Source organism: Varanus komodoensis, unplaced genomic scaffold, assembly GCF_004798865.1.
Source record: "Varanus komodoensis strain SLA01 unplaced genomic scaffold, ASM479886v1 scaffold19, whole genome shotgun sequence".
Lineage (NCBI taxonomy): Eukaryota > Metazoa > Chordata > Lepidosauria > Squamata > Varanidae > Varanus > Varanus komodoensis.
The window spans coordinates 23010206-23022379 of NW_025335550.1; the positions used below are offsets into that span (position 1 = coordinate 23010206).

The 12174-nt window shown below is 41.8% G+C and overlaps 2 protein-coding genes across 2 annotated transcripts in view; one reads left to right on the forward strand and one right to left on the reverse strand.

Annotated features, from left to right (window-relative positions):
* The window catches only part of LOC123022427 (protein shortage in chiasmata 1 ortholog-like), a 27988-nt gene extending 16673 nt beyond the window's left edge, over window positions 1-11315 (reverse strand). The window contains exons 1-4 of the mRNA XM_044428130.1: window positions 11169-11315; window positions 5118-8254; window positions 1061-1142; window positions 107-236 (exon numbers count right to left, since the gene is read on the reverse strand). Coding sequence (XP_044284065.1) covers window positions 107-236; window positions 1061-1105 — 175 coding nt within the window. The 5' untranslated portion in view covers window positions 1106-1142; window positions 5118-8254; window positions 11169-11315. The remainder of the gene's footprint in view (window positions 1-106; window positions 237-1060; window positions 1143-5117; window positions 8255-11168) is intronic.
* Window positions 6255-11655, forward strand: PLA1A (phospholipase A1 member A). The gene is made up of 4 exons (XM_044428131.1): window positions 6255-6327; window positions 9438-9527; window positions 10520-10628; window positions 11194-11655. Exons 1-4 carry the CDS (start codon window positions 6255-6257, stop codon window positions 11360-11362), a joined length of 441 nt encoding a protein of 146 aa, XP_044284066.1. The 3' UTR covers window positions 11363-11655.
* Window positions 11656-12174: the final 519 nt, after the last annotated feature.

The window sequence follows — 12174 nt, forward strand, 5'->3', positions numbered from 1 at the left end:
ATAATGACTTTCTGAAAGTGGTTTGAGTTCCACATTAATGTTCTCTTGCACTCAAAATTGCATGTTTTAGAATATAAATTAAACACTAAAGCTAAAAACAACATACCTCTTGTCCAGGGTCTTCTATATTTGTCATCAGCAAAGCTTCCATTATGAGAATAATTTTTATCTTGGTATAAGCAGGAAGGGATGTGAATTGATAATGATTCAAAGAGCATTTTCTGTCTAGTCACTCTCTGCACAAGAAAAGTGTACCACAGGTTTATGAGTGACACTGTTTCAACTTTATTAAGTATTAATTAATTCCTTGTGTCCCTCATAGCCATGCAAACATGCTTAGGTTGCTACTGCAAGTCCTGTCCATTGGAATTGCTTAATAATTGTATTAGGAGTTCTAGTTCCCTTTTCCAGAGTACACAGTAATTTTGTTTGCCTGCATATTTTAGGTCTACTTTATCATGTGTAGAAACTCAGACCCATCTCCTAATTTTCTTCTAAAACCCAAGTTCCTGTGATTTCAGTGGAAAAGATTTGCAGCAATCCTATGCATCTTTACCTGAAAATTATGACCAGCTTTCTTCAATGGTATTTACATCTTATTGTGTTTAGGATTGCATCTAAAGTACATGCTAAACCATCCAGTCAAATTTTATACAATTTTCTTAATCTTTGTTGGATTATGCCAAATATTTACTTTTTAAGAAAATCAACACTATTTTGTGCACATTAAACAGATAAATGGAGATGCCTTCTGAAATCACAAGCAATAATGCCTTCTGCAAAAATGGGCAATAAAACTCTTCATGTTATGTCACAACATATTCTGAGACTGAGAAGCACAGTTGAAACAAGTTTTTAAAAAGTATTAGAAATTCTGTACATTGTTAGATTTTCTAAATGAAGCAATGAGGAAATTAAAACTTTGCAATACTGTCAAAATAATTTTAAAAACCGAAGCACAATTTAATCACTTGCTATTTAAAAAGTTGTTTATACTTTTGGATGTATCTATTTCTATCACTTCTGAAACAGCAAGAAATGTACAGCATTGATGTTGTACCTCATATAGATAGTCTACAGCATGGTACTTCAAGGAGGAAAACATATTTCCCGTTTTCTGGTATATTCAAAAGTTTTGTTAGCTGAAACAGAAGTAAGATAATGCAAAACACATTTACTTATTTTCAGTGCTTATATATTGACCAGTCAACATGATCCTCTAGGTGGTTTATGAAACAGATGTAAAACATTAGCCTTCCAACAGTCTCTTGTCTGAGATTTGAAAGCCACTGTGATGTACTTGTTAGCGTTAGATGGGGGGTGACCTAGGAGATCTGGGCTCTAGTCTCCACTCAGCCATGAAGATCACTGCCTAACCCACCTCCCAGAATAAAATGGAGTGAAAGGTGATTATGAAAGACACTTTGGGTTCCTTTCAAGAGGCAAACAGGAGGGGTGTAACTGCAATATGTTTTTTAAAAACGTTAGCCAGTGCAAAATTATTATACCTTATTTTAATTCTACACCACCCAATGGTTGAAGCTGTCTGGGGAGTTTACAATAGTTTCTAAAACAGGACTGTAATAAAGCAAAAAAACAGTTTTCCCAAAGTATACAATTTTAAATTATATATGCAAAAGGGACCTACCTGTAGTGAGAACAAATGAGGTATTTGTAGTAATATTTGTGGGATATAGGGAGACTTATTTTGAATTACATAGGCTGGAAAAGTTTGACTCTTCCCTGCCCCGTTATAATTCTGATAACAATCACTCTCCCTATCAAACAGGTGCTGCAATTAACATGTTAGAGAACAAGCTTGGAATGCAAAGCACATAAAGTGAGTGCATTCATACATAATGCTAAGTAATTCTGCAGTAACTACACTTCATGGGATCTTTGTGTCCTGAGTTCAGACAGGTACTTAGCTTCATGCATGCCTTGTTTCCATGCTTCTCCATCTTCCCTTCTAATGGTGGCATGTATTCTATTAGCCCCTGGGCATCTGTCCAGGAAAGTTTTCCTTGCTGTTGCTGGAAGTTTTCCAGCAAACTGTTAGGAGAGTGTTTGTCCCACAGCTGGTGGAGATGGGGAGAGGCAGCAGGGCTTGTTCAGAGTCCTTAGAAATGTCAGGGACAACATAGCAGTCTAGGACAGAAGAATGGGTGGAGACCTGGGCTTCTCAGAGCAATCTCCCTGATGGTAATGCCTCCACAAAGCCCATGTGCTCCTCATGGGTAAGGCCACTGGTTCCTAGAGCAGCACAAGCACGCCTGCATTTCCAAGCACTGCTCCAGCAAAGTGCAGCAACCAGACTGGGTGCCAAGTACAGCTGCTTCTACGGTTGCTGCTGTGGGAATCAGAGCTGCTGGGATTCTACAGCCTTGGCCGGGCATTGGGAAGGCAGCACAAGGACAGAGAAAAAAGTGGCGCAGAGCAACCAAGCCGAGTATGGCAGGCTCCAACACAGCTAATCATAGCCACAGCCACTCTTGTTGCCAGACTCTGTGGCAGAAAGATAGAAACCATGTGGAAACATTGTATAACTGGGTTCAGACAGTAAACCAAGCCATGATGAAGCATGGAAAACTGACAAGCTGTTGTTTCTCTGTACTTCCACCATGGCTTGTTGTTAGGTGTGAACCCACCTTGTGAGTGTGTGTGGGTGGGGGAGGTGTTTCTGCTGTCATTTTCAAGACAGTGGTAATGGAAGGAAGGTTTTGTTGTTTTCATTTACTGTCAAGTGCTCTCTAAATTATGGTGACTGTATAAATGATAGTCCTCCAAAATGTCTTCTTGACAGCGAGGCAAAGCTTTTGTAAATTCAAGGCTGCAGCTTCCTTAAGCCTTAAATGAATTCAAAAGAGGCACCCACCCCAAATTAGTTACTATCAGATTTTTAAAAACACGCACCTCACATAATACTATAGGCAACTCATCTAACATTGTATATAATTAGGCCCCGTTAATGTTATTTATCATTATATTTATATCCTATCTTTTACCCTCTTGCAAGGTACCCCAGGCCACTTATCTGGCCTTCTTTCTTGCTATTTTACCCTCATAACAAGCCTGTGAGGTAGGTTGGGTTGAGAGTAAATGGCTGGCCCAAAGCCACCCAGTGAGCTGCATGGCTGAGTGGGGACTAGGCCTGAGATTGCTCCATCCCATTCCAGCACTCTAACTACTGTACTTCACTGTCTTTAAAACCAATCAATCAGTCTGGTCAGAAGTCTTACATACTTCTGCAAGAATGTTCTGTAGGAAAATGTGCTACATCATGCAGTTGAGTTGGCTTTATAATAGCTACCCTGTTGCTTCACATTTCTGTCAGAGAGGACCTGCAGGGATATTGCACCCTGCTTTCGACTCTGTTTCACAGAGTTTGAGTTGTCTTCTAAAGGAGAGTGGACTAAGGCACCCTCCTGACATGTCCACAGAAAACCTCTCACTAACATAGTAAAGAAATGAAAAGTTACAGTACTCTTGTTCAGTGGCATTCTTATGAACACTGCTTAAATAAGCACTTTCCTCCAGCAAAAAAATCCTTGTCCATTGGGGTGGGGGAGGGTACAAACCCTAAATCTATCAGAGCCCTTTAGCTTTGCCTCTGTGAGGCCTTCCTTCTCCTTGTGTAGCCTGGCCTTGTTCTGGTCACAAGAACAGCACTGTTCCTGCTTTCCTCTAAGAGCTCTCTCTCTTTTATTCACAGATGGCGGGAAATGTCTCTGCACTCACAGGAATGAAAACAGAGGGGAAACAACTATCTGTGTTTGGGGTGCTTTATATAACATACTTAAGCACAGCCCAAGAGGGTGGGTTAAACAGGCAAGGGGTGGAGGGAGTGCCTTTTCTTTTCAGCTGACTAGAAGACCAAGGGAGGGCTGCTCCATCCGAAGGCTCGCTCACATGCATACATACCCAAGGCGGGGCTGGAAGCAGCAGCAGCCATTTTATTGTTGGCTGTGTTAATCAGGGGGCAAAGGCCTAGGCTAGGCTGGAGTAGGAGCCAGCTCTGCATGATTTAAAAGTGAAGAAGTAATTGGCTCTTTTGCTTAAAGATACTGGAGGAAACACACTTGCTCCATCGTACATGTTCAATACCTCGAAATGAATCCAACCAGCTCTGCAGTAGATGAAAAGGTAAGCATGCATTCATGTTCCTTTAGAGACACCATTCAGCCCAGTACTTATGTGGGCAGGATGCCTTCTTTGGTGCAGCAGAGGGCAACTTGTAGACTTCCAGGTGTTTTTGCTCACAACTGCCAGTAGACCTACAGATTATAGCCCATGGTGAAGGATCATGGAAGATGTAATACAAAACATCTGGAGGGCTACAAGTTGTCCAGCCTTATTCCAGTGCAGGGGTGGACAGGCTAGCTCAACAAAGAGTGACATAGGGTAAATGTCAGGTGTTTGAGAGCCACAAGTGGGCACCCATGGGCAGTGGTGGCAGATGGCAAGCGGCAAACTGCGAAATAAACTTAGAAGAGCCACATGCTGTTCTCAAGCTTGTTTGGCCAGCCCTGTTGTAGTGCCTATGGAGGAAAGATGCATCCAGCCAATTACTGAAGCCTGTACTTCTGGGTTCCTTCTGAGGCTAAAACTGGCTCTCTTACCTTCCTGCCCCTCTAGCCAGGAGTTTCTTGTTCTGTGACCTTCTGTATGTTCTATCACACAGTCACTAGGTAGCACTATAGTATACCAGAATAACACAAATACATAAGTGTGTCATCAAACCATTTCAAAATACTACCACACTTCCCTAAATCTTAAAAGAGCTACAGAAATGTTCACAAAGAACAAACAGTTCCAAGACAGTGATGACATTGTATAAAACACCCACAAACTGAGTGAGGAACCAGGAATGCCTTGCTCAGAGGAGCTGGTAGAAAAGGTAAAAACAATAAAACAAATTTTGGAATTTTGTTACCTTACCGTATAAAGCTCACTTACCTAATAGAAGCCTACCCTTGTCAGTAGGTTGTCTGGAACTCTGTTTTTAACTTGCCTTTAAAAATCTGTGCTATATTTTGTTGCATTGTACACTAAACTTAATTCTATCTTGCCACTGTTTTGCTAGCGGCCAACCAACCCTATACCCATGATACACTTACATGGGTGGCTGTAACACCTGCCCCCAAAGCAGGGGAAATTGTTTGATGGAAAACTGGTCATGCATCTGATGAAGTGGATTCCACCCTGTGAAAGCTTGTTCTGACAGGAAAGCTTGTTAACCTTTTAGATATTACCAAACTCTTGTTATTTCCTTTTTATCAGCATATTTACTCATTTGATTTCCCTGACAGCCTTCCACATCCAGCCTGGTGACAGGGTAGCAAGAAATTGTTCCAGGGACTGCTTGCATTTTGCTTATCTATTGATGAGAAAAAAGTACTTTAAGGTATACACATGAAAAAGCTTGATATACAGATGTTTAGAAAAGTTTACAGATGTAGGATTAATTAGCAAATTTGGAGTAAGAAGTGTATGATTCAGACTAGGTTGAAAGGTGTATGTGTAAGCTTTTTTGTATTTTTTTTAATAATTGTGAATTAAGACTGTTAGCTCTAATTTTTGAGACAGCGAATAAGATTAGCAATGAGGTAATTTATCCACCAAAAGGAATAAATAAAGGCTTGTTTTTTTGTTTTGAAAAGAAAGCTCTTATTAGCTCACTAGATCTGTGTACCTGTTGACTAAATAGCCTAGATGAGGTTCTTGATATGAGAACACCTTAAGCTTTAGAAGTCTAACAACAAGAAATATTTAGAACATACCATTCCATGTTGAGTTAGAAGATAAAATCATCTTTAGAAAAAGTCTGTTTTAACACGTAAAATATGTTAAGTGAGTTAGATTTGATATGATGCTGCAAGCATATTTCTAATATATATTAATGGATAATTTTAACCTTTACTAGATTTTATTAAGACAAAACCAGATGAGAGTCCATTTAGAATGATTTTGGGTTTATTAATTCTGAAGTGTGTTGATCTCCTATGGGTGCTTGACAGCCAAAGGCTTCCTTAATATTGGAACTATAGTTTGAAAACACTCAGCAAAGGCCAGTTCTGTAATGTGTGATCTGCACAGAAAAGGACACTAAGAAAAATAAATTATATATAAACATTTTTGTTTGATGAGGCCATTATTTCTTTCCATTTCTTTTTCTCTGCTGAAGAAACATTCAGTCTGCACTCATAGCAAAACAGTCCACTGTAATAGTGGCCCACATTCAGAGCAGGCTTAACATGACGACCAAGGACAGCTGCCAGATGGGAGGTGGCTTGAGGCCTGCTGGTGGAGTCTGCAACAGTGTTCAAGGTGAATAGCAATGGAGTTGGATGTTCGATGTCCCACACCAATCTCAAAACTTCAGGGTCCAAAGCTGGAGAAAAAGAGACAGTGTTCCCCCTTTCTTTTTGAGACAAAAAAAACTTTACTAGAGGTGTTTCTGGCCACTTGGATGGAGCACCTGGCAAAGATCCATTTGAATGCCTGAAATGTATTTTCTGTGGCAAGAAGCTTGAGCTCATTGGTCCGTAAGGTTTATTTGTGATGGGAGCAGTGGGTGTGAACTTTGAGTCAACTGACTGCAGTGAGTTCCCTACCCAGAACAGGATGTATTACTAACAGATGAGGGAATTAAATGGGAGTTCTGCTAATAGGTATGATCGGACTGCCTACCATTCTGGGCATCTTCAAATCTGATTTCAGAAGAGCTAAAAGGCATGTCTGAGAAACTGTTAATGTGTTTGAAACTCCAGAGAAACCAAGCCTGTAGTGGTCCTGCCCTTTTGATGCCCTTCTGTTGTTCTAGGGAGGAAGTAGATGCCATCTTAGATAAGGGGAAGGACAAAATGGAGCAGTAATCATCCTGTCCTTAGGTACAGTCTCCACAATGTGGGGGAGCCACAGGTATCATTTTAGGAGAATTAGTAGTAGCTGGGATAAAAACACTAGCTTCCCTTACCAGAATTTGTGCTGTCATTGGGCATGTATGGACATTACAGTTTCTGCTGTAAACTGTAAACAGTTTCTAAGACTTCAGAGGTGATTTCAGAAATAGTGGCATGCTAGTCAAGTCAGAGAGCCCATCAGGACCCTGTCTGAATTTATTTGACTACAGTTTGAATTTGGTGAGGTTCCCCATTGTATGCTTTTGGTAAGATGTGACTTATGGTGTTCTACGGTGAGAAGGGACCTCTGCTCAATCACCGTGGTCTGGGCAACAGGATCACCAGTACTGTGAATAATTGGGAGAGGCATCTCTTCCAGCACCATCAGAGTGTCACCATGCAAGTCAATGGTGCCATTGTGGTGGAGATCACTCATAGGAGTAAGACAGGAGATTGAGTTAGTATGAGTGACAGCTATTATCCCATGGGAGGTCATGATGATGATGGAGAAAATCTTTTGAGGAAATGGATGGTGCCAGGGAATCCACATGGTACTGAAAGGATTGGGATTGACAGGAACAATACTTATAGGTAAAGATGATTATAGGTAAAGATGATTGGCAGATTTTTCTTTGATCTCATCCTCTGCTACAAAACTCATGTACTGAATCTCACTGATGGGAAAGCTGCAATTTATCCAGGTGTCCTCAAATGAGAAGGTAGAGCCCCAGGTGGTTGTGAATCTGTCAGCACAAAAGGTCTCAGTGTTGCCAAAGTCAGTTGCATTGCTGAATTTCATTCGATTGGACTTCTTCTTTCATTTCTTTGGTCCTGGCCCCAGGTTTACAGCAGGTCATTTCCTGCAAGCCTTGATCAGCTTGATCTTCTCAGCCCCACCCACAGACGGCAAGGTTGGTGTCAAAGTCTGGAGCACTGGGCTTCAGGCAAGACTGTTCCAGGACAAGGTTGTTCCATTTTTTCATGGTTGATTTCCCAGTTGGCACAAAAGTTTGTGTGGTGGCTCCTTTCATTAAAAAGGGCTACGTCAACCAGGACCAGCTTGGTACAAGTAGAAGCAGTGAGTTCTCGGCTGCCATATCTACAGCTTTTAGGTCTCCTTCCAAACAGGGCACAAAGGCAAGCTGTTTGGTTCCTTCAGGCCTGTTTTGTAAAAGTCTGCCAGTGTATACAAGACAACACCACGTCTTTCACCTAGGCAAAAAAGGCACAGGGAATGAAAGTTGGTTGGTGGTATTTCCCTGCCATGGTGAGCACACTTATTGAAGAGCATCATGGAGAGTGCCTGCCCCCACCCTGATCCCGGGAGAGGAGTAGAAAATGAAGATAGCAACCTGGTTGGAGAAAGGAAGAAAAAACTTGGGTGAGAAAGGAAGAAAAAAAAGAACAAATGCAGCCTAGCAGTCTAAGAAGAGATAACTGAGAAAACTATTGAGGAGAACTGAGATATGGAAGATATTCAAAATGTTGCTGTTACTTCCACAAATGAAAAGGAAGAGAGTGGAAGGGAAGAAGCCACATCCCAGACCATGCACAGAAGACACAGAGGAGAGGGCTGGGTCTCCACCAATGCTCTGCCCACCTCTAGAATATTTCAAATGGTACTTCAAGGCACAAAATCCTTGCCTGTGACTGATGAAGACCATGAAGAAGAAATATTCCATATGCAAGTTCTTTTAAGAGGCAGATTCTGCAACTTATATAAATGGTAGGCAATGAGCAAAAATGCATGATTGGGCCTATTTGCTCAGCAGGGCCCCCATATCCATGTGGATTGGTTCCAAGCCTCCCAGCAGATGCCTGAAAGTGCAGATAATAGCAAACACTATGCAATACACTATACAATAGCAAGCTGGTGCCCACGAGTGGCAGCAGCAGGCAGCAAGTGGCAAACAGGCACCTGTGGGCAGTGACTGGTGTGCCGCAAACTAAACTCAAATAACCTACATATATTTCTTTTTCCCAGTTTTGTTCATTCTTACCCCAGCACTTTAAGACTTCTTTTGGCAGTTCACGGCACTTTACAACTTCTCTTTCAGGCCAAGGTCAGCTGTGGTTAACTGAAAACACAGTAACCAAGCCAGTGGAAATGGGGGTCCTGCTGTATTCTGCAGCTGCTGATCATGTGAAAGAGCCATGACCTGTGCCGAGCCCTCTTGGGACCCATCTTGGTCTTCAGTGGGCTCACTTATTTTCAGGCCTTTCCTTCATGGAAATAAGGGGCTAAGCAGCCTTCTCTGGTGCCCTCCGGATGTTCTGGACTTCTTCCAGTAGCCCCGGCCAGCAAGGCCAATGGTCAGAGATGCTGGGAATTGAGATCAAAAACACTTGGAAAGCACTAGGCTTCAGAAGGCTGAACTACAGAGATACTTGCTTCATTTTTAAATAAAAAGTGTAATTTTAAAGAAGTTAAATTATGTTCCTCATATAACATTGTTTACATTGCATTGGTCCAAGAACCACTGAATATTCAGAACTCTGACATTCTCTACACTTCTCCACTGTATTCTTGTTTAGGAGTGTTGGAAAATGGAGGAGTGAACATGAGGAAATTGCCCACAGAGGTAAAGGTTTACTTGGTCACAGCTGCATCAGCACCATATTGTGGTGAGTCACATAGCCCACCCAGATGGCTGAAGACTTTTTCTGATAACTTTATAAGGAACCAGCATAGAGCCTATACCTATATGACGTTCTCCATGGGTTTGGGAACCTGGTTTTTTTCAGGGTTTACAATCACATGGATAGCATTCAGTTGTACACAAGTAGCTCTATGTAGCCCTTCTAAGACATTTGCATAGGCCAGGGGTGTGGCTGGCCTTCGTGAACCTGCTGTCCACCCACTGCATGGTCACAGGCATATATAACTAAGGACTGAAAGGGGCCTAAGAAGGTTATTGCTTCAATACTCTGCGCATACTATTCACTCAGTTTCTGGGAAAGGAATGTGTGGAAGGCATTGTGTTTACATTTCCAGAAAGGGTAGCCATGTAAGCCTGTTGCAATGAAAAGAGTTTGGATCTTTCTTGATCATATCTAAGGTGATAAAGAATTGGAAGGCTCTGCCTCTAATGTTAGATCTCTTATGACCCATTCACATATACATGTCATCACTCCAGGCAGTGGTTATCAAGTGGGGAATTAGTTAGTGTGAACTGAGTTGGAGTATGAGAAAGGGATCCAGTGCTGTTGATCACTTCACTGGCTCATTAAACTCACCCAACTGAATATTAATTCTTGGAAAATCTTGAACTTGCAATTCCTGAAACAGAACTGCTAAGTTGCTTTCTTCCTGTGGTCCAACTTATTAACAAAGGAAAATCTGCTAACAACATGAAAGCCCCAGGGGTTCATAATGTACAGTGAGGTATGGAATAAAGCAGTATATTTTTACAATAAAACCATCTTTCCCTTAGCCCTGCTGTCCTCTCATGCAAAGATATATTACAGTTCAGTGCCTTTTCTCATAGGTCAAATTGGTGTGACAGTGGGGGTATAAGTAAATCCTAAATCCAAGAAAGGCAGCAGAAATCTTTTAATCGTGCGTATTTAGGAGAGTCAGTACTCTGTGCCCAGAATGTAATTTTTGTGCTGCCTAGTGTACCACAGCCTGGTGGAATTCCACTTGCAGGAGAGGAAAAATTCAGATACCCACATTGAGATCACCTTCCTCAGCAGCAACTCCTCCTTCAGCACCACCATTATCATGTAAGTAACAATGGACTTCCTCTGTTCTTCTCTTTTTCCTGGCAGGAGTTGGGGGTGGATTTCCTAATAATTCTTTTCTCCCACCATTGCAATAGCAGCAACACAGGGCCCAAGTACATTCATCTTCAAAGGCTTGAGGATTTGCCATTCCAATGTATCATGAACATTTGTGTAACACTTATGAACATGCTGAAGAATCTGTGAATTCATTGCAGCATGAAAATAGTCACGGTCCAAAAGGTATACAAGCTTGTGTAAACCTGTAGCAATTTTGTCTAGTATTTGCTTGGTTGATGCAGAGCTGCAGAGCAACAGCCGTTGTTGTGAATCACTGTTGTCTGTTTGACAATGACTAGTTACCTCCCATTGTTTCATTCTTCCAGAAACTCCTCTCCCCTGCTCCAATTCATACTTCTAAAATAATGCAATTACCGTAGCAGCTCCTCTCTCTAATGGACAGTTCTGCAACAAGCCAATAAAGCTTTGATGACGAAACAAAACAGCACATTTTATCCTGTACAAAGAGATATCTATTCTCACCCACATGCCTTGTTGGTCTTTGCAGACCGAAGCAGGAAACCATCGGCAAAGGCCTGTTGGCTCATTCTGCCCCACTGTGCCATGTGGAAGGGGTGATGTTGCAATATCGCTCCAAGACCTGGAGGAGAAAGAAAGATGAGTCCATCGTTGTTGGCCGGTTCTGTACTGCCCCCCTGCCTGTAGATATAAGGTAAGCAATGAGCATCTTTCTAAAGCCTTCTTCAGTAAGAGAATTATACTGAGCTCTTTGGCTTTTATGATGTTTGGGGAAGGCACACAGACAAAAAGGACATTCATTTCCTTTCATTGGAACTGCAGTTAAACAATGCTCACAGTTTCAGTATGATGGATGGTTTTATATAGGTAAAACCTATATTTATCTGAATGCCTTTTTTTAGCTCACCCAATTCCAGAAGCTCCGGGTAGGTTACAATAATTTTAAACACCAAACTTGTTTTTCTCATTCTTCCCTATCTGCTAGGACTACCAGTAGACAATCCATTATTCTGAGTTCAGTACTTTCTAAAGGCATCCAAGAAGTTATCAATTCCCCTTGCCTCAGCTCAGGGATATTAAGCTTTCAGAAGTCAATCCCACCCTTCGGCCAATCGAGTACCACTCACCAAACTTCATTAAGTCTCTATTTCTTTGAAACCACATTGGAGTCACCACTGCAGGAGTAGCCTTGCCTTAGTACCTGCACTTTCCACTGGCTGACCAGAAAGCCTCTATAGAACAAGCAAGAGCAACTGCAGATATGGGGCCTGAGCCAGGGTCTGTGGGATTGAGGGGTTGGTTGAGGGATAGCTAGCAACAGATTCAGGAAAACTGAGTGGTCAAGAGTAAAAGCATCTGCCAGAAAACTAGAATAGCTAATCCGGGGAGACAGGCTGAGGCGCCGGGACCACATGATAGCATCATGAATTCAATATAACATCTTTCTGAAGAACTTCATGAGCACCCATTAACTTTAGCATCTTCTCCTCTTTCAGGGAGAAGCTGTTAT

Excerpts from the sequence above, each read along its gene's own strand:
- PLA1A (XM_044428131.1), top strand. The coding sequence starts at position 6,255 with ATGACGACCAAGGACAGCTGCCAGATGGGAGGTGGCTTGAGGCCTGCT. Across the intron at positions 9,528-10,519 it reads TGCATCAGCACCATATTGTG|TGTACCACAGCCTGGTGGAA; the intron begins GTGAGTCACATA and ends TGTGCTGCCTAG. Across the intron at positions 10,629-11,193 it reads TTCAGCACCACCATTATCAT|ACCGAAGCAGGAAACCATCG; the intron begins GTAAGTAACAAT and ends TGGTCTTTGCAG.